The 23052-nt window shown below is 38.4% G+C and overlaps 6 protein-coding genes across 12 annotated transcripts; 3 read left to right on the top strand and 3 right to left on the bottom strand.

Moving 5' to 3' along the window:
* Positions 1 to 1700: 1700 nt before the first annotated feature.
* LOC115766204 (sorbitol dehydrogenase-like) lies at positions 1701 to 4829 on the bottom strand. Of its 2 annotated transcripts, none has more exons than XM_030710056.1 (8): positions 4624 to 4829; positions 4530 to 4563; positions 3978 to 4447; positions 3701 to 3919; positions 3517 to 3638; positions 2584 to 3455; positions 2241 to 2537; positions 1701 to 2160 (listed from the first exon to the last, which is right to left on the bottom strand). In XM_030710056.1, exons 1-6 carry the CDS (start codon positions 4675 to 4677, stop codon positions 3272 to 3274), a joined length of 1083 nt encoding a protein of 360 aa, XP_030565916.1. In that variant the 5' UTR covers positions 4678 to 4829; the 3' UTR covers positions 1701 to 2160; positions 2241 to 2537; positions 2584 to 3271. The 2 variants fall into 2 exon arrangements, with proteins under 2 accessions (XP_030565916.1, XP_030565914.1); XM_030710054.1 differs by having other exon boundaries at positions 2241 to 2525.
* A 1304-nt stretch (positions 4830 to 6133) lies between these two features.
* LOC115766137 lies at positions 6134 to 8691 on the bottom strand. The gene is made up of 4 exons (XM_030709965.1): positions 8649 to 8691; positions 8041 to 8435; positions 7417 to 7972; positions 6134 to 7355 (listed from the first exon to the last, which is right to left on the bottom strand). Exons 2-4 carry the CDS (start codon positions 8173 to 8175, stop codon positions 6781 to 6783), a joined length of 1266 nt encoding a protein of 421 aa, XP_030565825.1. The 5' UTR covers positions 8176 to 8435; positions 8649 to 8691; the 3' UTR covers positions 6134 to 6780.
* Positions 8692 to 9047: 356 nt separating this feature from the next.
* On the top strand, positions 9048 to 10563 carry LOC115766094 (alcohol dehydrogenase class-3). Its single transcript, XM_030709903.1, has 4 exons — positions 9048 to 9147; positions 9211 to 9300; positions 9366 to 9827; positions 9888 to 10563. Exons 1-4 carry the CDS (start codon positions 9127 to 9129, stop codon positions 10452 to 10454), a joined length of 1140 nt encoding a protein of 379 aa, XP_030565763.1. The 5' UTR covers positions 9048 to 9126; the 3' UTR covers positions 10455 to 10563.
* Positions 10564 to 11225: 662 nt separating this feature from the next.
* LOC115766095 (tetraspanin-33) lies at positions 11226 to 13027 on the bottom strand. Its single transcript, XM_030709904.1, has 3 exons — positions 12333 to 13027; positions 12103 to 12273; positions 11226 to 12041 (listed from the first exon to the last, which is right to left on the bottom strand). Exons 1-3 carry the CDS (start codon positions 12712 to 12714, stop codon positions 11719 to 11721), a joined length of 876 nt encoding a protein of 291 aa, XP_030565764.1. The 5' UTR covers positions 12715 to 13027; the 3' UTR covers positions 11226 to 11718.
* A 115-nt stretch (positions 13028 to 13142) lies between these two features.
* On the top strand, positions 13143 to 18930 carry LOC115766096 (methionine-R-sulfoxide reductase B1). 6 transcript variants are annotated; one of them, XM_030709906.1, is made up of 5 exons: positions 13430 to 13583; positions 13672 to 13924; positions 15445 to 15627; positions 15701 to 15865; positions 18288 to 18930. In XM_030709906.1, the coding sequence occupies exons 2-5, from the start codon at positions 13789 to 13791 to the stop codon at positions 18518 to 18520; spliced, it is 717 nt and encodes a 238-aa protein (XP_030565766.1). In that variant the 5' UTR covers positions 13430 to 13583; positions 13672 to 13788; the 3' UTR covers positions 18521 to 18930. The 6 variants fall into 6 exon arrangements, with proteins under 6 accessions (XP_030565771.1, XP_030565769.1, XP_030565770.1 ...); XM_030709911.1 differs by lacking the exons at positions 13430 to 13583; positions 13672 to 13924 and adding an exon at positions 13143 to 13275; XM_030709909.1 differs by lacking the exon at positions 18288 to 18930 and adding an exon at positions 16619 to 16895 and having other exon boundaries at positions 13423 to 13924.
* Positions 18931 to 19001: 71 nt separating this feature from the next.
* LOC115766091 (thiamine transporter 1-like) lies at positions 19002 to 22792 on the top strand. Its single transcript, XM_030709901.1, has 5 exons — positions 19002 to 19929; positions 19992 to 20074; positions 20960 to 21261; positions 21324 to 21921; positions 21975 to 22792. Exons 1-5 carry the CDS (start codon positions 19804 to 19806, stop codon positions 22237 to 22239), a joined length of 1374 nt encoding a protein of 457 aa, XP_030565761.1. The 5' UTR covers positions 19002 to 19803; the 3' UTR covers positions 22240 to 22792.
* Positions 22793 to 23052: the final 260 nt, after the last annotated feature.

Below are 23052 nucleotides of genomic sequence, written 5' to 3'. Positions count from 1 at the left end.
GTATATGTGCAAAATCATTACAACATCGGACCACCAAATCACATAGCTGCCATAGGAACGATTGGTCGAAAATAAAGTTGTTGTGTGGAAAACTTTTTTGATTTTCTAGATATCTTGACCAAACTCAACATTTATTGGTCTGACTATGCTACCTATATTTAAGCAAAATCTTATTTACATCGGATTTCTATATCATATAGCATCCATGGGAACAAACGGAGTAAAATAAAGGTGTAAGAATAATATTTTGTTTTTCAAGATATCTTATAGCATACCCGACATTAACTATTTTCCCTGTGCTTCTTAGATATGGGCAAAGCACTATGAGCATTATGAAAAGGTTGGGTCTGCAAGGGTATTAAATATTCGGCGCGCCGAAGATAACCCTTCTTCTCATTTAATTTATACTGCATGCGTTAACATTATTAAAGATAGAGACAACATTTTTAGTTGAGCCAAGCGCCGCATTCTTGTCAGTGCTGCCGTTTTAGCCATCTTACAGCTAAGTCTAGCATATTTAAAGAAAATCTGATTTAAAACAGCTATAAGATAGAAATATAAGTATTTTTAAGCAATATTTTATCTGTATTGGCTTTACAGTTGAACGAGATACTTTTCTAGAAAACTTATAAAAGACAATAAAAAAAGAATGGCAATGCGAATTGAAAGTCAAATGATTAATCATAGGAGAATTTAATTTTCGACTGATGGGTTCGGAAGTGTCTCCTTCTATTTGTCTTATCTTCATGATCAAATTATAATATTTTACGCCTTATGTAATAAAATACTTATGTATATATACACATATGTCGCTGATGTTAATATAAATAAAAAAAATACAAGTGAATTATTACGAAAGCTTTATTAATTATATTGTAATGGGCCTTTACGAATCAGCTGACTTTTCTACCATGTATAAAATGTGCTCAGCAATTCCATAGGCGACTATAATAATCCGCACATTAACAATTTATTATCAGTGAATAGGTAAAAATAATGCTTGAATTACGTTGCACAAATTTAAGTGCATGATAAAACATGTTTATTACACAAGGTTTAATCTATAGCAAACATTTGATAGGATTATTCCCAGGTTATTTTGAAGTTCTTTGCGGTCTCCATAATGTCGAAATGTTGAGAAAATCACGGTCTGTCACCAGCTTAAGATGCCAACGATTGCAAATTTCTAGACTCATGTCCAAACATTCATTGTCAGTTTTACTAATTTATTGCCAACAAATGAGTTTTGAAAATTGAAAATTGAAAATTCAAAAATTGTAAGAGATCACCAAACTATTATACTATATAATTAATAAACAATATACTACTTTTGGATATCTCATCACAAAACTCACTAGCACTTTTGTGTGTTTCATATTTAAGCTCTGAAATTTCTTGAAAGATTGGACTAAGACTGCTGGCTATTAAAGGAAGATTTGTTTTTAGTTATTCGTACATGTAACTTGTATATGCATTCTCATTTCTTATCGCCCCCGAAAACAGCGAGCTATATATATATAAATATATGTATATATATATAAATTTTGTTTTGCTTAGCTTCTTAATTCGCCAAAGCCGGAAATATTTACTAGGCTAGAATCAGGACCATTAACAATTTTCTTAACATACAAAACTAGCGTTCATCCGAAACACAAGATAAGTGTACTGTGACTTAATAATAGATTTCAAAGGACTGCTTTTAAATAAAGATCGGCTCTTAAAATTTTATTCGAACTGAATAGAAGATATTTGGCTGAAATAGACAGAAATTGTTGGTGTCCCCGTATCGCAATTAACCATAACTTTAATTGCAGCGTCTAGCGCATCAAGGGATCTTTCAAACCCCTCTACAGCCTCACATAGATGCGTGACAAGGCGCTTTACATTACGTCGATGTGCGTTAGAGCGGGAGCAAACAACGATGACAACGACACCACCAGGCTCCATTGCCAGGTTTAACAAAGTTTTAGGGTATTAGCAAAATTATAAATCAATGCTCAAGTCAGCCTCCAGGTGCAGGTGCAGCTCTCTATTCCGATGCAGTCAATTGAGTTGTCAGGCTCCACGGCCATAATATAACACGGCAACCGCTGTGACTTCTTGGCGCTTAGCACCACGTTTAGTCTTCAACTGCCTTAGCCACATCCTGAAGTCGTTGCCCTAGATCCGTAATTAAAATATTGAGCCATGAAAAAAAATGTTCATATGTACGAACTGCTCCGTTATTAGTCTACACTCACCAGTAGCGTAACCAATCCAATTGGTGCTGCACCAAGAATTTGGACCCTGAAGCACCCTCTTCCATGGTCTCAGAATCGGGCAATTTATAGCACAAGTTAGCCGGATGTTAGTGCTACCCTGTTAAATGGCAGACCACTAAGAATTTATAGCCTTGTGCTGCACATCAACCACTACTCCGGAACATTACTGGACAATGGTCATGATTTTATTCACCCTAATGTGATCGATGCCACCGAATTCCGGACAATGAAGATCTGTCCCACAAATACCGCAAGTGTTCATTTCTAACAAGGCCTCTGCAAATGTTATCAGTAAAGGAAATAAGGGAATCAAGGAACTTACCACAGTCTTGATTCTGCATGCATAACTGGAAATGCATAAGGTACAACAAATGCTTGCTCTTGTTTTCTCTTGCCAGACGCAAGCCTTTGTTACCATGTAAAACAGCAGGCAGATTATCCTTCGAATTTTTGCTGTAGCGGCGATTAGTTTAGCTAATATCATATTTTTTTTACTGAAAGAATTCCTCTCGTTGTAAACGTTGAATTGCTGTTTCTCACGGTTGACCTTTGGAACCTAAAGATAAACGGCTGTTGGGTCTTTTCTTGTGGAGCATTGATTGTTTCTTCTCTTGGATTCGCGCTTGCGAGGGATTTACTGGTGTCATGCATTCGGTTCATACAACAACTGGCCGAAGCTTCATTTGCCATCAATAGCTTTCGCATACGTTTCTTGATCAGATCATCGAGGCTCGCTTCTTCATTATGCAAATGTCGCCTCATTGAAGCCAATGGACCATAGCCCACACACCTGCTGGGTAGAAAGCCGTGTAGGCTACACGATAATCTCCGAACATTTCTGTGGGCCATTCAAATCTACAGATAATACTGCTAAGCTGAGCAACTTTCAATTTAGATAAAAATCGAAACGCTTTCAAACTTAAAATTTGTTACACTTAATTAATGTTGTGTCCAGAAAAATTTCATTCACATTATTTGATTTATGTTACAAGGATAGCTTTAACAAATAGTTAAAATTCGACGGGATTATTGGTATTTCTCGGTTGTACATGAATCATCACTTTGATGGCCCCGTCTAGACCAGCCCGAGCCGTTTCAAATGCCTTCGCGGTCTCCGTAATGTCGAAATGATGTGTGACAAGACGCTTTACATTCACCCGACCGGAGGCAACCAGCGCCAGGGCAGCGGAATAGCTTTAAAAATAAAAAGATAGGTCATCCAATAGCTGGAAAAATTATTAAGTTTTCTACTCACTCGTTACAGTAGCGGAACACACCGCGAATGTCCACCTCGCGAGCCAAGGCATTGAACAGAGGAAGCTTCATTTCCGGCGGCCCCATACCCACGATAACAACAACACCTCCAGATCGCGTAGCCTGCGAATTTTTGGAAATATTATCAAATAAACTATCAATACGTTTCACAGTTTAGCTATTACAAAGATCGCGAGCCGAGTGCTGCTTTCTGCTCCACAACAGTCGATAGCCTTATCTGGTTCCGCACTCATTATCTGGCGCACACGATTTGCGACTTCTTCTCCGGTATCATCTCGATTCAGCAGCAGCGTGTGTGTGGCGCCGAGTTCCTTAGCAACATCCAGACGTTGTTGCACTAGGTCCGTGATCAAAATCTCCGTAGCACCCAAAGATTGCGCGACCTTTAAAAAATAACATTTTCAACATTTTAACAATGATCAGTTTATGGTGTTCACATACCAGAAGAGTAACCAATCCAATGGGTCCTGCGCCCAGGATAAGCACCTTTGAGCCTAAGCCCACGCCAGCACGGCGGCAAGCATGCACGCCCACCGACAGCGGTTCCAAGAGGGCAGCTTCCTCCATCGTGACGTGGTCGGGTAGCTTGAAGCAAAAGTCCGCAGCATGCTTGTAGTACCGGGTCAGATTGCCGTCGTAGGGTGGCGTGGCACAGAATGCCATGTCAGGGCACAGATTATAGCTGCCCTGCTTGCAGTGATCACATTTATAGCAGGGCACGCCTGGCTCAATGGCGACGCGGTCGCCTACAACGAGATTCTTAACTTTGCTGCCCACTTTGGCAACCACGCCAGCACTTTCATGGCCAATGACCATGGGCTTCGTGACCACAAAGTGGCCGATGCGACCCTTTGTCAGATAATGCACATCTGAGCCGCAAATCCCGACGCTATCCATCGCCACCAAAACCTCTATGAATGTTAAATGTAAAAAATTAACGATATATCAAGAAAATCGATTTCAATATCTTATCTTATTTGATTTTAGGCTTACCCTCATCGGATATTTCCGGTATAGGACGTTGCTCCTGCATATAAAATTAAACAGTCAATTGATTTTAACAATATAATTGAGTTTTTTTTCTTACCAATCGCAAGTCGTTTATGCCATGTAAAACAGCTGTTAGGTTATCTTTTGCCATTTTCGGTTAAATTGTTTATTTTTGATAGAGCGCTGAAGGTCCGCACGTTCTAAACGCCAAATTGATACTAAACTTTCAATATCGTTGTGCTCGACGCTCCATAAACAATTTGTGTCTACACGCGAGAAAATATTCATACATAGATATGCGCATATTTATGTGAATATGTATATGTATATCTAAGCATACATGCGTACAGATATGTTTATTATCAATTAATTTGGGTCTTTTATATTTTGTTTGTGGTATATGGACTCAACATCTATAGTTTATAGTATATGCACTGAAAATCACATGGTTAATACCTTTCCCTTTAAATGTCTTCTTGCAAACAGCTGTTTTTGCATGCAACTTGCTTTGCTTGTTTACATTTCTTTTGTGTCTGTGTTGGAAAGTGCCGGCTTCTCTATTCCCATCTCCCTCCATCTACCATGCATATACACTAAGGCACATATAAGTATGCAGATATGTGAGTTGAGTATGTTGATAAACTTAGTTGGGTGAAAAGGGTATATGGGTTTTGCAGGAAAATCGTTTCTCTTATAATATTTTGTCTGTCGTAGAGTTCAAATTTAGAGATAGATCATTAGAATCTAAAGCAAACATTTAATTGCCGAGTACAAGACTGTGGAATACTAATTTTACTAATTTTGTCCAAGTCGTCAAACAAAGCACCGAACATGTTTGCCCTGTTGTGAACAGTATTGTGCAATCGGTTATACCCAACCGCAACGTTAACATATGTTTTTGCTTCGACCCACAACTGCAGAAAATAGAATTGACAAAAATTGATAGCAAAACCTTTTGTATTATAGTTTTGTTTGCTTTATTTCTCGAACTAATTTCGTAGATGTAATATTTAAATGCATGCATGCGCTATTCCAATCTCCCGCTTAGGGTATTATAATGTTGTCATTTAGCATGTGAGCGACCCTTTATATTTAGTATGTACGTATATATATTCACGATCAAGACACCGTTTCATTGTATACCAATCTTTCGGTTTTGGTATAAATCTGCTTTTTTTTGCGATGTTGCAAAATCGGCTAGATCGATTCCCTATAGCATATATCTGTGTCATAGGAACGATCAGTCGAGAACTAAATTGTTGTTCTTAGGAAAAAATTGTTTGGTTTATACATACATACATATTTCTTAACCAGACTCAATAAATACACAAATCATTGCACTTAAAATAATTCTAGTTTTTATATAAAAAACTTAACTTTACTTAAAGATCCAAGATCGTTCACGACTCATGGGAGATATTCAATAAATATGTGTGTGGCAAGTATATCATCTTTACCGCTGGCTTTCCGGTTGTTAAATATAACTCTTAAATTGTAGAATTTCTATTTAAAAACATTTGCTTATATCGCATATTTTGTATATATATATATATATATATATATATATAGCCTCTAGTATTGGCTGTTTTTGATACTTATAGCTAAAAAAAGTTTGCTTATAATTAAGAAAAAGTTTGCCTTTATAGCCACTACGCTGTTACACTTTTCTTTTCTAATATAAATGCATAATCATTAAATGCAATCGTTATCGCTGGAGTATATTTTTATAATGTGTTCTTAACTGTTGTTTTAAAATTTGGCCATGTGCTAAGTATTAGAAGAGAAAATCAAAAAAAAACAAGAATTTGCATTAATCAGCTAGTTTGAAACATTCAACGGCTATTTGAGTATATAGATGAAGAGTAACCTAATATCTAGACTCAATATGAAGGCTATGAAAGGAACAAATTTGGCCAAAAGGAAACTTTAGTCTGGCTGTACTCATGGCAGATATTTGTTTTGTTTTATGATTCTAATTGGGTTTATCACACATATGGTCGAAAATCGAAACCGTCACAAAAATATTTCGATATGATGCGCCGTAGTGCTTGGGATTATATTGTTGTTCACATATGAAAATCATAAATAATACCAGATAAGTTGAAGGGGGGCTAAACCCATACTAGATGGAATTCAAATTAATTTATGGCTGCACCCGAGCACTACTTTAATTGGCTGCGACGGTTCGCGTTGCTTTTGCTAATTAAATTTTGTTGTCTCCTTTTTTTTTTTGTTGTTTTCTGGCTTGTTTTTCTTACATGGACAACTCCTGCCTGGGTTTGTTTATGTGCAAGCGCTGCGGATCCTGTGGCGCAACGCATATGTCGGTTAAAATAACCACCTCGTAGGGGCTGCAGTCGGGCATGTGTAGGAAGCCGCAAAGCCAGCCGTAGAAGCCCTTTTCTATATCGGTTATGTCATTCACCCAGCTGCTATACTGCAGACTCAGCTGCCGAAAGCCAGAGTACAAGCCCAGGCCAAAGGTGCAGAGCACAATTGCAAGTGGATAGGCCAGAAAGAGTATGGGCGTGACGAATATCTTGTGAACATAGGACTTCTCCTCACAATAGTAGTTAAACATATTATACCAGGTCAAAGTGCCAATGTAGAAAGAGTAGATGGCCGAGACGACCGTCACAAATGGCAAGCAGATCAGCGAGATGAGAAAAATGTGAAGTCCAACACCGCAGCTACAGGTGCAGCAGAGATTGTGCCCCTTGTGCGACTCGCTGGCCATGGCGTGGGCATTGAGCTGTTCCAGTTCCTCGCGACTGATGTTTATCTGCAGATCGATCGACTGACCCTTCTTGCGACCTCTTTTAATAGTGCCTGCGAAATGTGGAAGACAATAAATGGAGTGCCAGATGGCATAGCCATAGTTGAGACGCACCTGTCATGGTCAAATAGTTGCTGCCATCGACCGTCTTGCGGGCCTGATAACGCTCCAGGCTCTGATCATAAGTATTTAGCACACTTGTTTCGCCCGACTCCAGATCCTCATAGTTGGCTATGTCTGGCGAGGCACGGCCTCCGCTGCGCGCATGTGGCAAGTCTGAGGTGCGTATGTTAACGCGCTTCTTCGAGGACGAGCGATTGCTCAGACTGAGGCAGTCTTGCGACTTGCTCAGCTTGGCATCCAGGCTGCTCTCCGAGTAGCAGCAGCTGCTGGGCGTAACCGTGCTGCTCTCGTGGCGCTGTGATGTTGACTTGGTGCCCTGCGAAATGGACTCGAAGTTCTGCAACTCATTCAGATTGTTGGCCGAACGTGCCGACTTATTACTATGCTGTGTGGAACTGGCCGAGTTGGTGCTGGCGATGGTGTCCTGGGCGCAGCCAGGTTCCCCTGGCAGCTGTGGCAGTGGCTGTTTATTTTTGATTATCAATTTCGATTTGAGCAGCTCCTCTTCGAGGCCCGGATTTGAGGGGGAGAGCTTGGCTCGGCTTTGCTACAAATATGTTAACCAAATTTCAAAATCCACAGCCCTAATCTATTGTTGTATTAAATGCTAGTTACCTGCACATTGACAATGTGATCCACATAGTTTTGCTTTTTGGCCTCGGCTTTGTTTTGTTGTCGTTTACGTGGCGGTATGAAAACAGGGCGTTCCTTTGTTGACACTTCCGTGCTCATCGCGCCCTTGCCGACCATTTTATATCTGTATAATATTCTTTTACTCAAAAATCTTCATGTTTTCGAAGACACCCACAGTAGAGGGAGTTGCTTTTTCTGTGCTGCAGTTGTTTTAACTAGCATACAATATGCACTTCCGGCTGTCCGTCTCGGTAGCTATGTAATTATTGATTTTTCGTAGAATTTCGCTGTCCTTGTGCTGATTTTGCGTTCCTTGACGTTGCCGCCTTTTAGATTGGGTGGATAATGTTTACCGCAAATTGACGCATGCGCAGCACCTTGTTTAAAATGCAATCAAACAGCTGTTACTTAAAAACAATGCATTTGAATAATTTTTTAACAATTGACAGTGCAACATTATTTAAAATTAAACCATTTAATATACTGATCGCATAGATAATCTAATATGCACAAAAGCATTCAAATAATTGAATTTAAATAAAACCGTTTTATGTGACAGTATTTTTGCATTTGGTATTTTAGAAATTCACCTCATTCAAAGTTCTTATTTCCCCATCAAAAGTTGCCACATGTTAATAAAAATATAACAAAAACACATTGTTGAATGCCAATGAAACATGTGACATCTTAAATTTCAATAATGTTGAAGGTGAACATTTAAGAAACCAAACCTGGGTTATATTTATTTTTGTTCCTTTTATTTTGGGCTCAATAAAATGGCGCCAAAGTATCGATTAATCGAAAGAAATTTATAAGAAGACGCCTAAATCAATTGCAGAAGCTTTTATTTTTGTTAAGTAATGGATGGAACCATTTAAATTTCTGCTTTTATGGTAATCACATGGTCCATAAATAATACGTTCACAATGGGCGAAAAAAAGAAAGAGAGGACCAGACATCTGAGCAACAGGAAATAGCGGCCGGCTCCGCACATCTCTATCATTCGCTATTCTGAGTTTGCTAGATCCAGTCGCTGCGGGTATTTTCCATAGTTAAGATAGCAACAAGATGTCCGCTACTGAAGGCAAAGTCTGTATATGTACAATAATTAATTAACTACAACAATAGTCTCAAGTGCGCATTTTTACTTAGGTAATCAACTGCAAAGCTGCTGTCGCCTGGGAGGCTAAGAAGCCACTTGTAATTGAAGATATCGAAGTGGCACCCCCAAAGGCCCATGAAGTATGCCGAACAATGACAATGCAATTTTAACAGTTTTTCATCCGGTATGTGTAAATATTCCGTAGGTACGCATAAAGATTACGGCAACAGGTGTGTGCCACACGGATGCATTTACGTTGAGCGGCGCCGATCCTGAAGGTTTGTTTCCTTCCGTGCTGGGCCACGAGGGCGCCGGCATTGTGGAGAGCGTCGGTGAGGGCGTGACCAATTTCAAAGCCGGCGATCATGTCATCGCGCTGTACATTCCCCAATGCAATGATTGCAAATTCTGTTTGAGCGGTAAAACCAATCTCTGCCAGAAAATTCGCATCACACAGGGCGCTGGAGTTATGCCCGATGGCACATCGCGCTTCACGTGCAAGGGCAAGCAACTATTCCATTTCATGGGCACTTCTACATTTTCGGAATACACCGTTGTCGCTGATATTTCTCTGACCAAAGTCAATGAGACTGCGCCCCTGGACAAGGTGTGCCTCCTGGGCTGTGGAATTTCCACTGGCTACGGAGCTGCTCTGAACACTGCCAAGGTAAGGCGCATTAAATTAATTATTCACCTCAAGCAATGAGCTCTTTATCGATGCACACAGGTGGAACCCGGCAGTACCTGCGCTGTTTGGGGGCTGGGTGCGGTTGGATTGGCCGTTGGACTGGGCTGCAAGAAGGCTGGAGCCAGCAAGATTTATGGTATTGACATCAATCCCTCTAAATTCGAATTGGCCAAGCGTTTCGGCTTCACAGACTTTGTAAACCCCAAGGAAGTCGCTGACAAGGGCGCAATTCAGAACTATTTAATTGATTTGACCGATGGTGGCTTTGATTACACCTTTGAATGCATTGGCAATGTAAACACAATGCGCGCTGCTCTCGAGGCCACTCACAAGGGCTGGGGCACATCAGTGGTTATAGGTGTGGCTGGTGCTGGACAGGAGATTTCCACACGACCATTCCAATTGGTCGTAGGCCGTGTGTGGAAGGGATCTGCTTTTGGTGGCTGGCGCTCGGTTTCGGATGTACCTAAACTTGTGGACGCCTACTTAAAAAAGGATCTCCTTGTGGACGAGTTCATTACGCACGAGATGCCATTGGCCAAAATCAACGAAGCATTCGATCTAATGCACAATGGCGAGAGCATTCGTAGCATAATTAAGTACTAATACGTCCAACATGTGAACATAAATATTTTTATATACTTTTTTTTAATTATGTACATGCCGAGCAACTGTATGAAATAATAAATATGAATACCCCAGTGCACAAAACACATAATACTAATAAACCTCTGGCTCCGTGACTGGTTGTAATCTATGCTGCAAGTAGTATACGTATGAAAAGACGACAGCTTATCTGCTGACCTTTGCACAAATCGAGTAATCTTATTATTTCTGGAATGAGCGTTGAGGCATGGGCCAATATTACTTACTAATTGACCATTATCCATCAGTTTAAAAGGAATAATTCATACATATAAATTTGAATAGATGTATTTGCAATAATATAGTATATATTATTTTACAAATTTATGTCAGTTATTGGCTCTCTTCGGAATTTCTTAAATATTTTAAATACTTAATGTTTAAAATCTTTAAAGATGGGGAAAAGTTTTATGATGTTCCTTAAGATTTGCGCCAAAATATAGAAATAGAAAATAACTACAGGCTCTTTGTCGAAGCTATGTTTAGCTTATACACCTTAAGAATCTATACATATATATTTGTTCGATATTTTGAATATATTCGTGTGATGTACTACAATAAGGTATATTGCTATTACATCTAATTGTGCTGGGTATTTCAATAAATGCGCATGCAATGTGAAATTGTGTTCAATTGTAATTTAAATAACAAATATAAATGCATACACCTCTCTTAATAGCCATGTACATAATGTCTTTTATTTTAACATCATGATATTGCAATTTTAATTTTAAAATTTTAATACATCGAATTAATTTATTTGTAATTACAATTACAATTTTGTCTATGGTCAAAAAGCCTTTAAAATACTTAGAATAGAAACATGCATTAAATGGACAATGCTCATGGTAAAATACAATAATTTCTATAACTATGGGTATACATATATGAGATATAAGGGCTAGTATTAATAGTATATTGTTGAGGCATTTGCACAACATTTGGAAACAAAGAATTTCGCAAAAGGCAAGAGAATTCGAAATGCAAAGTCATAAGCAACAGCTGCTGACTTCTAATAGCTTATTGTTAATACTTTTAGATAGAATTGTGAAATATATTTGAGCATTGCACGGACCAGATTAACTATACGAAGACATGGTTGGCGGTTGAAATAGCGACAGAGAACGGCCTTGCCGACTGCTTCGCCATCGTTTGCTTACATTTGGGTGTCGTAGTAGTAGAACTCGTCAAAAGGATACCCGTAAAAAACCGGGTGCTATGGCACTCACGACCAGCGCGACTTCTGCATTTCGATTTGGCCCTCCAAAGTCTTGGCCAAGTAAATTACAAACAGCTGCAGGAACGCAATGCCCAGTGCAACGCCTGCGATCACATACAGATTACGTTCCGCCCAGACACGGACGATTTCAATGCAACCGCTGGTCCATATGCGTTTACTGGCTGCAGCCACAGAGTGTTCTTGCACACCATAACCGCACATAATATTGACTAGACCCGAGCTGATGTCCGTGGCATTGATGCAACAGCTGTAGGGCACGCCGCACTTCTCCACTGAAGGGGATGAACAGTTGAAGTATTCATTTTTGCCTGCAGAGTAAAGATATATGAATGTGCCATGGTCTGTTGAATATTCTAGACGTCGACTCACTCCAATCCTGATAGCCAGCATTGCTCAGACCACAGCACTTGAACTCCTGTTGTGCAAAGTCTATAAAGTTCTGCAAATCGGAATCATCGCGGTACGAGTGAATAATCTTATCGGTAAACTGGAACTCCAGGAAAGAGTTCATGTTTTGTGGGAACACAAAGCAGATTATAGCTGAAAGCAAATAAAAATTAGTCATATGTTAACTGCTGCTGCTCGAAATTCACGCTCACCAATGGCCATTTCCATGAGAAAGAAGACCAGCAAGCACATGGAGTAGAACTTTAACAAGCACGTATTTTCACGCAGTGCGCCCAGGCAACCAGCAAAGCTGACCACAAAGATGACAATGCCCGCTATGATCATGACTAAAGATATGTTGAAGATCACATCATAAACGGTTTCTAGCCGAACCCAACCAATGCCGTCCTTCAGCTTATCCATAAACGCATAAACGCCGATAGATAAAAGCAGCCCACCAAATAGCCAAAACAAAAAGTTTAGAAGAAAGATAAGGTATTTTACACAGCTGGAAACATATGTAAAATGATGTGGATACGACATTCGCGGATGCATATAGCTGCCGCCGCCGTGATGATATCTGTGGTTACTCATGGCAGCGTTTTGGTTTAGTTATCACAACTATTACTAATGAGTAATAAACAATTTGCGAAGCGTTGAATGTTTTCTAGTTTCTTCTTCTTTCAACTCTTGCCCTTTGTTGACGCCCTCTTTACGTGTGATCTGTGCTAGTAGCTTATGAAATTCCTCTTTTCACATTGTATCTTATTATCATCAGGGAAAAAGTTCTGCACTTAATTAAGCACCCACTTCATTTTATTTTTAACCAATAATAAACAAATTTTAATTTGCAACTCTTTAGCTATCAGTCAGCCAGCTAAACAAATGTTTACGACGTTGCCAGACTAACTAAATCAAAAATGCTATCGTTGGCAACGCATTACATCAGCTGCTTAGGCTATCAGTCCGGCAACGTTGCTTATTTTCACAGGCAGCTGTTTGTAGCTTTTTAGTTTTTCATTTTCCTTCGCTGCGAAAACGTTGCAGTTGTGTTTGCTGTTCGCAATATAGACGTTGCGTGGGACAGCTAAAAAAATTATAAACAAAAGCCAAAAATAGCGCTGTAAGCAACAGCACCAAATTAAATATTTGCAGGTGAGCGTTTTTCTGGCATAGCCGCAGCGCCCCCTTCAAGGACACTAGGTGTATACATGTGTGTGTGCTTGATTTCAGTTTGCCTTGCGTCTGGCGTATTAGGCATTTTTATTGGAAAATTAGTGTGACCGAGGCTTTGATTATAAAAAATTCTACAGGCCAGATTGTTTTGTGTTTAGATTTTTTTGTTTTTAGCAACCGTTGCACAAACTGAGGCTTTCTCTCTAATGCGCTTTCTCTCCGTGGCTGTGTGCACACACACACACACATAGATGCGGAGAAATAGAATGCCAAAATAAAACACGGAAGTGAGAAAAATTGCATATATTTGGTTTAGTTTGAGTGTGTGGGCGTACAAAGAGAAACACTCACGGGCAAAACATTGACTTTTCGCAGTTGTTGGCTTGCCTCCTTTCGCATGTGATTGAATAACCCATCAGTGCCAAGTGCAAACTGCAGTCGCACCGTTGCCGTTATACGTACGCTCCGTTGTCAATTTGAGGCGCTCGAAAAATGTTTTCACTTTCTCGCCACGCACTGTGGGCACGAAATTTCGCACTTACTACTAACAAGTACAGGTGCAACTTGATTCAATTGAAAACGGGAGCCATCGCTGTCTCTGCACTTCCATACGTGCGTGCCTTTGCTGGTGAGTACTACAGATCGAGGGGTGGGCTGATTGGGCGGGTGGGCGTGTCCCGGGTACAGCTAATGGCAGCTTTATAAGTTCGCCATTTTAAAATGGGCCCGCAATATCACAGTGAATGTGACTTAGTTGTTTGAGGTACCCCCAATACAATTGAATTGATTTTTCTATGCCCAATTATTGGCGAATTTCCCATTACGGTTCAATTTTCTAGTTCAAATAGTTGGCATTAATACTTTGCGCACTTTATTGCTGTCAATTTCAATGCTATTTTTAGCCGGCACAGTGATTCATGTTATTCGATCAACGGTTCGAAATTGTTTTTTTTTTTTTTGTTTTTTTTTCTCAAAATGAATTTATCGTTTTTTATTGTGCGCGACACACTTCAGTGGCTTTTTTTTTTCAAATGTACAAAAAAAAAAAACCGGCCCCAATTTTCCCCTATTTCGTGCTTCGTGTTTTTGTTTTCTTTTTGTTTATATTGGGCGCCACTTAATTTAAGTGCGGCAGTATAAAATTATTTTTAACCTATGCGTTTCTTCGCTCAATTTGTAGCTATGCAGTTTCCAAAGACCTAACAAATCTGTTTACACCTTCAATTTCCATTTTCCACTTCTTGTAAAGTGGCGATGGTTGCGGGCATTTTGTTTATACCTTGTTAATGCATATTTTATATACAAATTGCGTGGATTGCTTTGGCTTCTTACATTTCTGATTTTCTTTTTTTGTTTTTCATGTTACTTTGTTCACGATTGCTTAACGCAAGTCATTACTGATAACAGCCCGCTTCGTGTTCTAATCGTTTGTTGGCTAAGAGCTTGCATATTTTATAATTTATGAGCACCTTAAGTGTCGGCAAATCTACTGATAAGTTGGGGCCAACTAATAAAATAATCATGTTATGTTAAAACTGAAAGAATACTTAAAATAACGATGATGATTTTCACAAATAAGTATTATGGAATAAATTGGGCAGGGATTAAAAACCTTACAGCTTAATGAATTAGGTACATATATCTAATTCCCAATAGAAAACTTGTCATAAATAAGAAAAAGCAAAACATGAACATGAACATAACATAAAGGAAAAAATTAAAAAATGAATAAAAATAATCCGTATTTAAAAATAAATGAAGAAAACAGAAAGAAAAGAGAAGTTAGTTAGCTTATTTTATACAAATAAATCAAAAACTTTAAACATTAACATGAAAATCGCAAAGAGGGGCGATATTTAAGAGAGACAGCCTAAAAGTAAGGGTGATTGAACAACATAGACACACAACATGATTTTATTATTTAGTTGATTTTGTACCTTTGTGTAAAAATTCAAATGGAAGCTTTAAATTGCGATAGTTGATTTATTAGTGCTATTTACTAAGAATACACAATACTTACTAGCTATTAAATGCATTTTCTGGTAAACTGATAGCAATTGCTCAATTGTTGCGAAACAAAGCAGAGCAAAGAAAAGTACTCAAATGTTAACCGCAAGCTTAACAATACAAAGTCGACTTAAATTGCAGATTCACGTCAGGGCAACGGTGACAACAGCAACGACGGCAAGACGACAAATTCCAGCGGATCCAAAGCCAACATGGAGAATAAAAGCGAAAAGATTACCGTAAACAAGGAGGAACTGCGCAAACGTCTAACGCCGCTGCAGTATCAGGTTACACAAGAGGCGGGCACCGAGCGCCCCTTCACAGGTGCGGGCTTTAATAAAGTTAAACTTAATTACGTAAAAGACCCCCAACCTATCTCTCAATCCGAATATTTCAGGTTGTTACAACAAGCACTACGAGAAGGGCGTATATCAATGCATTGTCTGTCATCAGGATCTGTTCAGTTCGGATACCAAATACGATTCGGGCTGCGGCTGGCCAGCATTCAACGATGTGCTCGATAAGGGCAAAGTTACACTGCATCGCGATGCCAGTATACCAGGTATGTGCACTGTATCCATAGTGCAATCCAATTTAGCTTAGATACGTTCAGCACTTTTAGATGTTTTAGCAAAAGTTTTGCATTTGAGATTTTAGTTTGTACAGTTTTTATTTGATTTGTTTTTCGCTTTGCAAATTAAAATTAAGTTGACGTTGAGCATCCTTTATATCTATATACCATAATAATAAAAAAAGTATAGATAGATTAGAGAAATTTGCTCAGTTGCAGAGACTGCTAAAAGCTCGTTTCAAGTCTTAAAAGTTTAAACAAAGTTTCCAACGCCTTAACTTCAATATCTATATCCAGTGCAAGTCTTGAAAAGAACTTGATTATTGTATTGTCTTTTTATGTTTGTTTTGTTACTGTTATTTAAAAAAAAAAAAATTGTTAATTCTACAAAATGCATACATAAGTATACGTGTGTTATAGCCATTTGAGAGCCATGTGTTCACTGTAGTTGTTGGGCCGCTTAAGTGCAAACTGTTTGTTCCGTTATTTGTGAAATTGTCCTGTTTGATGAATGTGCAACTTATCCAATTCTAAACAGAAAAATCAAAACTTACCTAATTGAGTATTATTCTTTTATCCACATCTTTTTTGCTAACCAAAACCGAAAAATAAAAAAAAACAATAACATTTTCAAATTTCCAAAAAATAAAATTTTGAAATTTCGTTATTTGCTGCAACACAACAAAAAAAAAAAAAAACAACCACAAAAATTGACATGCTTAATATATATGATTAAAAAAACAGTAGTCATTTCAAAAACGTTAGGGATGGTACGCACCGAGGTACGCTGCTCCAAGTGCTCGGCTCACATGGGCCATGTGTTCGATGATGGACCTCCACCGAAGCATCGGCGCTTCTGCATCAACTCGGCGTCGATTGATTTTGTGAAAAGAACAACAGCGGCGACGACGACATCGTCCAAAAAATAATGTTTTCGTTTATTCATGTTGTGCACAATGAGATTCTATACAGAAAGATAAATTAAATGTTAAGCTAAAGTACATATTACTATATGTATATATATATATATATATACATATTATAGGACCTTATTTACATATGCAAAAATATTCATGATATATTGTTAATATGTTTATAGCGCCGATTACACTCAGAGTGTGTGAGATTTGAGGCGTGCGATATGTGTTGAGAACCCAATATAACGGAAATTCCATTTATGTTAAGGGAACAGGCCGTCTGTACTAAACTTTTGTTTTAGTTCGTATTTTCTTTCACTCACTTTTAATTACGGTTTCAATATAACTCGAGTATTCAAAGCTTTCATCAAAATCTAATTCATAAAGCACGCACAAGCTTCTTCATCAATTTAGTTTGTCGCCAAGAATCATAACAGCGCTCTTTATTATGAATATTGTTGGGTCAGGAGTCATTTATTACATGTATATTATATATATATATTTATATTATTTGTATTTGTGTACCAAAGCTGGCTTAAAGATTTGGTCGCAGCGCTTTATTTATTTTTTACATTTTTTGGTAATTTTATTTGGCTTTACGTTTGATTTCTATTTACTTTTGTTGCTTTTTATTCATATTATAGTTATATTTGTTTTTCTACATTGCAAGACTATCGTAGCCGATCCATATATTGTCCAACAAACTGAATAATGTGTATTTTTCGTATATTTTTCTATTTCTCCTTTTTTTAACTCGCTTCGAAAAAAAAAAACACAATACCAATAATTAATGTACCGCCTGTAAACGTTCTTTGGGGGTTTGTTTTGCTAACAAAACACACACACACTCACTCAAAACATTCAAAATCATTGTTAAACTGTAATCCCAAACACCTGACGCATAAAATGGCTTAATAACAAACAATTTTTAAACTCTATACTATTCATAAATAAAAATGTACATCTAAACTAAATCATTTGCAAAAAAAAAAAAAAAATTATTTTTGATTTTTCAATTCTTTATACGCTACATTTCATTTTTCAATCGACGCCGTCCACTGTTGTTTTTCGCTCTACTTCTGCATTCGCTATTCGTCTCTTTTTGATGCACTTGCACAACAACATTCTCATCTGTTTCGCTGTCTCTGCACAATTACATATTCCGTTACCTTTTCTGTTTCTCTTATTGCTTGCATCAACTCTCTTATTTAACGTGTACGCTCTTGCATATTACACCCTCTTACTCTCACTCACTTGATCTCTCGCTGTCTCTCTCTGCTTTTCACATCCCCTATTTTGTTATTTATTTTGTAATCTATTTAATTCTTTAATAAATCGTTCTTAATCTGAACAATTTCAATGAAATGCAAATATCAATGATTGTAAAAACAAACAAACAACAATGAATACGTAACTCGATCTATGCAAAAACAAAAACAAAAAAATGAACGAACGTACCCAATTAATCTCACAATTGCAAAATACAAATTAAAAAGGGGGCAATATTTTACTACTAATTGCACATCCAGAACGCATACGCACCGAGGTACGCTGCGCCCGCTGCAATGCCCACATGGGACACGTGTTCGAGGATGGACCCAAGCCCACACGCAAGCGCTACTGCATCAACTCGGCGTCCATTGAGTTTGTCCAATCGGAGCCAACGTCATTGACAACGACGTCGGCGCAAGCCTTAAGCCCCCAGGGCACGCCTATTGCGCAGCAGTAAGAGAGACGATGCCTGCGAGGAACGACTGGGATGAAACAATCAACGAATACGAAATATGTGCGAAAGAGTCTAACCTCAATGTTGCTGTTAAGAGTTTTTACACGTATTTTCTAACTTTCCGTAAATGTGGCCAATAATTCTTAGCATAGTCTATTGATATCTTTTGACGAATGGGCAGCTGCTCATACAAATTGTTCACAAAAAAAAAAAAAAACAAAAAAACTATATTACTTACTCCGTCTGTTTGTGTAAATAGCTAAACGTTTCTCTTTTACTTTGTTATACATATGCGTACATACATAAATACTTTGTAACACTTTCACACACACACACATACACACACATAAACAATTTTAAAATGTGTGCGCTAATAAACGTGTATTTTTTACAATATACAAAAATCAATTGCATATAATTATCTGTCGTTGTTTTTGTTCTGGGTTGGCGCCAATCACAGATGGGATGCAAACAGCTGTTTTCACATCGCGTTGCCAACCAAATGCTGAGCACAGCTGTTGCATATGCAATTCAATTGTGATGTAACAATCGTCGTGGGCATGAAAGCAAATCCATTTTGTGTTGACAACCAATAAATCAAATAAATTGGAGAGAATTCGCGTTGTTGTTGCTATTGTTGTTGTTGCAGGCGTCTTTTAAATCAATTAAATCAACAGTAGAGTCGATAACAAGCGTGTCCAGCAGAAATGTGCACGGTCCGCATGCCTTGTGTGAAATTGTAAGTGGTGTAGGGTATCCCATATTCAGCCTGACCAACAACTGTTTGCAAACACTCAAGCCTATATGAATACATGTGTATATGCTTGTATATACATATGTGTGTCTCTGACATTCAAAATGTTGTATGCCGTGTATCGCAAGCCGGCAAATTGGTCGCAGAACGTCAAAGTGAGCGCAACGTGCGCCGCGTTTTGTAACTTATAAATTTTCAATTATCTAACAATTGTATAAAGGAGCAATCAGTGTGTCGGCATTAATGCGAGATAATGACATCCAAGCAGCCACCCAATAAACCAACCCAACGATTAGATTAAACGCCTGGCTTGTCTGCAGGTCGTTTCCAAGAAGCGCACTTCGAGTTTCTAAAATTAAACAAGTTGAAAAGCATGCAAAAAAACTGCAAGTCCGTTCAAAACAAGCGTAAAGAACTGCTGATGTAGTTCATTAAAATATCAACCATATCATCGCATCATACTTGTTACGACACCTGAGGTGTCGCGTTGCGTTACGTTACGTTACGTTGCGTTACGTGAAACGGTTACAAGATGAAGGAATGGCTAAAAATCTCATGCCTGCTATGCGTGTTTGGCTTTGTACGCGAGATCCGACCCTCTGAGCCCTATGTCACGGAATATCTTCTAGGCCCATGGCGCAACATTACGGAACAACAGGTGAGTTTGCGTATTGGCAAGTTTTTGAAATTGTCCTACATAGAATCGCTTCTTTATTAAAGCTAACACAAGACGTTTATCCAGTGGGAACATATTCACATCTGGTTCAATTGGTTTTTGTTTTTCTTATAACGGATTTTCTGAGGTAAGTTTGTCATATTTGCAATAAATTAAAACAAAAAGACCGCAACTAAATATCGCAATAATCGGTATTATTTAGTCTTAGCAGCTATATCATTAAAATTTATCCATATAGCTTCAAATAATTGTTAATACTAAGCAATGATGTTTGAACTTTATAAAATTCTTGCTTAAGTGAAGCTTCTAACTGGATGTATTAGAAATATACAAAAAATAATATAGTATGGTATTACAATAAGATTTGTATCGTATCTGAAGAGCATGTATTCATTATTTTGATTATCTCTAAATATTAAACAGTAAGTCCTGACTGACTTACTGGTTTATTGACTGACTGTTTGGTGAAATTTGAATTTTCAAATTTTACCAATGTAATTATGATGCCCTTTGTGATTAAGGTGCACGTTAAGACGGGGTTTCGGGAAATTGTACCCGCAAGTGTGGAAAAACGAACAATTTCAAAGTTGTTTGTTTAAATTCATTTAAGGGGTATTTCACACTTTTCCAAAAATGTATTCCTTCTTGGCGGAAATGGAGGTCAAAGATTTGGTGGCCGACGTTTCTCGCTCAAATTAATTTCCAAAGATCTATATGTAATATCATTTGAGACGTATTTCACAATTTTCGCAAAATCGAAGCTTTCTCTGTGGAATGTGCGATTCTAAGATATTTTTGGAGCAATTTTAGTTTTTGTCCGATTTGCTGGGTTATACCAGCTAAAAAATCATATGTATAATCAATATGTGAAGTACGTATGATACGTATGTGTATATATATATTATATTTATTTTATACGTCTGCAATATTTTTGTAGTTATTGTATATGAAAATACACTTGTATTTATTTACTGAGCAAATTTGTTCACCTCTCTTCCCCTTTTCATTGCAGATATAAGCCTCTCATAATTACAATTGGTGCCGCTGGCGTGATCATCTGGAGCATGCTCATTTGGACAACCAGTTTGCTGTCGTTGCAAATATTGGAATTCTTTTATGGTACTTACATGGCGGCCGAGGTGGCCTACTACACGTACATCTATGCCAAGGTGGACAAAAAGTATTATCCGCGCGTTACCTCGCACACACGTGCTGCGATGTTTGCCGGCAAGCTAATCTCGGGCATTACATCGCAGCTGATGATAAATCTGGAGCTGATGAACTACAAGCAGCTCAACTACATAACGCTAGCCAGTTAGTTGACTAACTAAAAACATACCAGAGGCTTCTACTAATCTTGTTCCATAATTTAACAGCACAAATTCTGGCCATGCTGTGGGCGTTCGGACTACCCAAAGTGGACAAGAGCTTGTACTTCCACCGCGAAGTATATCTAAGGGAGGCCACCCCTGAAACTCCCCAGACAAACCAGCTGCAACTGCAGCTGGAACCGCAGTCGGAATCTGGCGAACCTGATGTGGCCAGCCAACAGACCACCGACCAGCAGGTCCAGTACAATCCCATGCGGCTGCTGTGGCAGCACTTTTACAATGCCTACACAAATCCGCGAGTGGTGCAGTGGAGCCTGTGGTATGCCATTGGACTTGCTGGCTATCTGCAGGTCACCTACTATATGCAGGTGCTGTGGAAGGTTATCGAGCCCGAGCCACAGATTGCATGGAATGGTGCTGTCGACGCCGTGCTTACCGCCTTGGCGGCGCTAAGTGCTCTGGCCGCGGGATATCTGCACAGCGGTCGTTTGAGGCCGCGAGCCAGTTTGCTCGTGTTATCAGTGCTATCTGCGCTGGAAGGTGGCAGCGTCTTGATCTGCTGCTGGACCCATGATATCTATTGGTCCTATGTGGGCTTTGTAATCTTTGGCGCACTGTACGGCTTTACCATCACTGTGGCCAGGTATATATGATGCTTCCAAGCTTATGATTTAAATTAAATGCATTTACTTACAGCGCTGAGGTGGCACGTAATCTGCAGGAGGACAGCTTTGGCCTGGTCTTTGGCATCAACACGCTGCTGGCTTTGGTCTTCCAGTCGTTGCTGACCATTATTGTCGTCTCCGAAACGGGCTTTGAGCTCGACGCTGTCGGCCAATACACGGTCTATGCTTTTTATTTCATAGCTGTCGCTATCATATATTTTATATCCGTCATGGTAGAGCATCTATGGTATCGCGGAGCGCAGCAAGTCCAGGAAAAAACTGAAATTATAGATTAGATCTTAGCAGTGGCGTATGCAGAAATTTGAAAATGTTTTAATGTGGTCTAAAATATTTGTTTATTTTGTATATTTTAATTTCTGATAAATTTAAATTGCTTGCATTCCCACAAGAAGTTTAATCAATGGATTAAATGGATCTCAATGATCGTAATATATTACGCATAATGTTAGTTATCTTGCTTTAATTCTTATTTGGTTTTTCTTATTATTTAAAATTTTTAAAGTTTTCAAAATTGTATTTTCTGCGAAGTTCAATTTGTTTGTGTGAGTCACTTTTAAATCATTTCCGCGTACGCCACTGAGTCTGAGCATTTTGTACTTAATAGTTCTCTTTAATAAGCTGTACCATTTAGATAGAAATAAATATGTTCCTATGAGAAGCACAAATTTCAATCAATAATTGTAAATTACATTTGCTGTAGTAGTTATTTTGTGTTTTTATTGTATCATTTTAACACTTACTTAATGCATAATTGTATAAATGACAATCAAGTTGTATAAAGAAACTTTGCAGATGGAATCATGCAAGATCCTAATTATGACCGGTAAATAAGTTGAAAACTGATACCTAACAATTAAGGAAAAACACTTGGCCCGGAAAAAAAACCTGTTAATATCAGCAAGTCTATTAAAAGTTTGTATTTGCATTTCTAATTATTTGTGCATACAAATAATTAGAACACATTTACGAGGTGTGTTCGCAGACTAAGCGGAAATTTGTAATTTTATAGGTACTATACGTGGGATTAAAATTAGTTTTTCTTTGTCTTGTTGGTAAACACGTCCAACAAGTATCTACACATTATTTGC

The sequence above is a fragment of the Drosophila novamexicana genome, unplaced genomic scaffold (genome assembly GCF_003285875.2).
Source record: "Drosophila novamexicana strain 15010-1031.04,08,12 unplaced genomic scaffold, DnovRS2.1 tig00001062-arrow-arrow-pilon, whole genome shotgun sequence".
In the NCBI taxonomy this organism is placed as follows: Eukaryota; Metazoa; Arthropoda; class Insecta; order Diptera; family Drosophilidae; genus Drosophila; species Drosophila novamexicana.
This window is presented reverse-complemented; position numbering and strand designations above follow the sequence as displayed.

What these genes read in the sequence shown, in the direction of transcription:
- LOC115766204 (XM_030710056.1), bottom strand. Translation starts at nt 4,677, where the DNA reads ATGGCAAAAGATAACCTAACAGCTGTTTTACATGGCATAAACGACTTG. An exon ending in GCATAAACGACTTGCGATTG is followed by an intron (nt 4,564 to 4,623) that starts GTAAGAAAAAAA and finishes TTTTATATGCAG; the next exon opens with GAGCAACGTCCTATACCGGA. An exon ending in GCACTCGGCTCGCGATCTTT is followed by an intron (nt 3,639 to 3,700) that starts GTAATAGCTAAA and finishes AAAAATTCGCAG; the next exon opens with GCTACGCGATCTGGAGGTGT.
- LOC115766095 (XM_030709904.1), bottom strand. Translation starts at nt 12,714, where the DNA reads ATGAGTAACCACAGATATCATCACGGCGGCGGCAGCTATATGCATCCG. An exon ending in TCTCATGGAAATGGCCATTG is followed by an intron (nt 12,274 to 12,332) that starts GTGAGCGTGAAT and finishes ATTTGCTTTCAG; the next exon opens with CTATAATCTGCTTTGTGTTC. An exon ending in TGCTGGCTATCAGGATTGGA is followed by an intron (nt 12,042 to 12,102) that starts GTGAGTCGACGT and finishes TTTACTCTGCAG; the next exon opens with GCAAAAATGAATACTTCAAC.
- LOC115766091 (XM_030709901.1), top strand. Translation starts at nt 19,804, where the DNA reads ATGAAGGAATGGCTAAAAATCTCATGCCTGCTATGCGTGTTTGGCTTT. An exon ending in CTTATAACGGATTTTCTGAG is followed by an intron (nt 20,075 to 20,959) that starts GTAAGTTTGTCA and finishes TTTTCATTGCAG; the next exon opens with ATATAAGCCTCTCATAATTA. An exon ending in CAACTACATAACGCTAGCCA is followed by an intron (nt 21,262 to 21,323) that starts GTTAGTTGACTA and finishes ATAATTTAACAG; the next exon opens with CACAAATTCTGGCCATGCTG.
- LOC115766096 (XM_030709906.1), top strand. Translation starts at nt 13,789, where the DNA reads ATGTTTTCACTTTCTCGCCACGCACTGTGGGCACGAAATTTCGCACTT. An exon ending in ATACGTGCGTGCCTTTGCTG is followed by an intron (nt 13,925 to 15,444) that starts GTGAGTACTACA and finishes CTTAAATTGCAG; the next exon opens with ATTCACGTCAGGGCAACGGT. An exon ending in TCGCGATGCCAGTATACCAG is followed by an intron (nt 15,866 to 18,287) that starts GTATGTGCACTG and finishes CAAATTAAAAAG; the next exon opens with GGGGCAATATTTTACTACTA.
- LOC115766137 (XM_030709965.1), bottom strand. Translation starts at nt 8,175, where the DNA reads ATGGTCGGCAAGGGCGCGATGAGCACGGAAGTGTCAACAAAGGAACGC. An exon ending in ATCACATTGTCAATGTGCAG is followed by an intron (nt 7,973 to 8,040) that starts GTAACTAGCATT and finishes ACATATTTGTAG; the next exon opens with CAAAGCCGAGCCAAGCTCTC. An exon ending in CAACTATTTGACCATGACAG is followed by an intron (nt 7,356 to 7,416) that starts GTGCGTCTCAAC and finishes CACATTTCGCAG; the next exon opens with GCACTATTAAAAGAGGTCGC.
- LOC115766094 (XM_030709903.1), top strand. Translation starts at nt 9,127, where the DNA reads ATGTCCGCTACTGAAGGCAAA. An exon ending in TGTCCGCTACTGAAGGCAAA is followed by an intron (nt 9,148 to 9,210) that starts GTCTGTATATGT and finishes ATTTTTACTTAG; the next exon opens with GTAATCAACTGCAAAGCTGC. An exon ending in CACCCCCAAAGGCCCATGAA is followed by an intron (nt 9,301 to 9,365) that starts GTATGCCGAACA and finishes AATATTCCGTAG; the next exon opens with GTACGCATAAAGATTACGGC.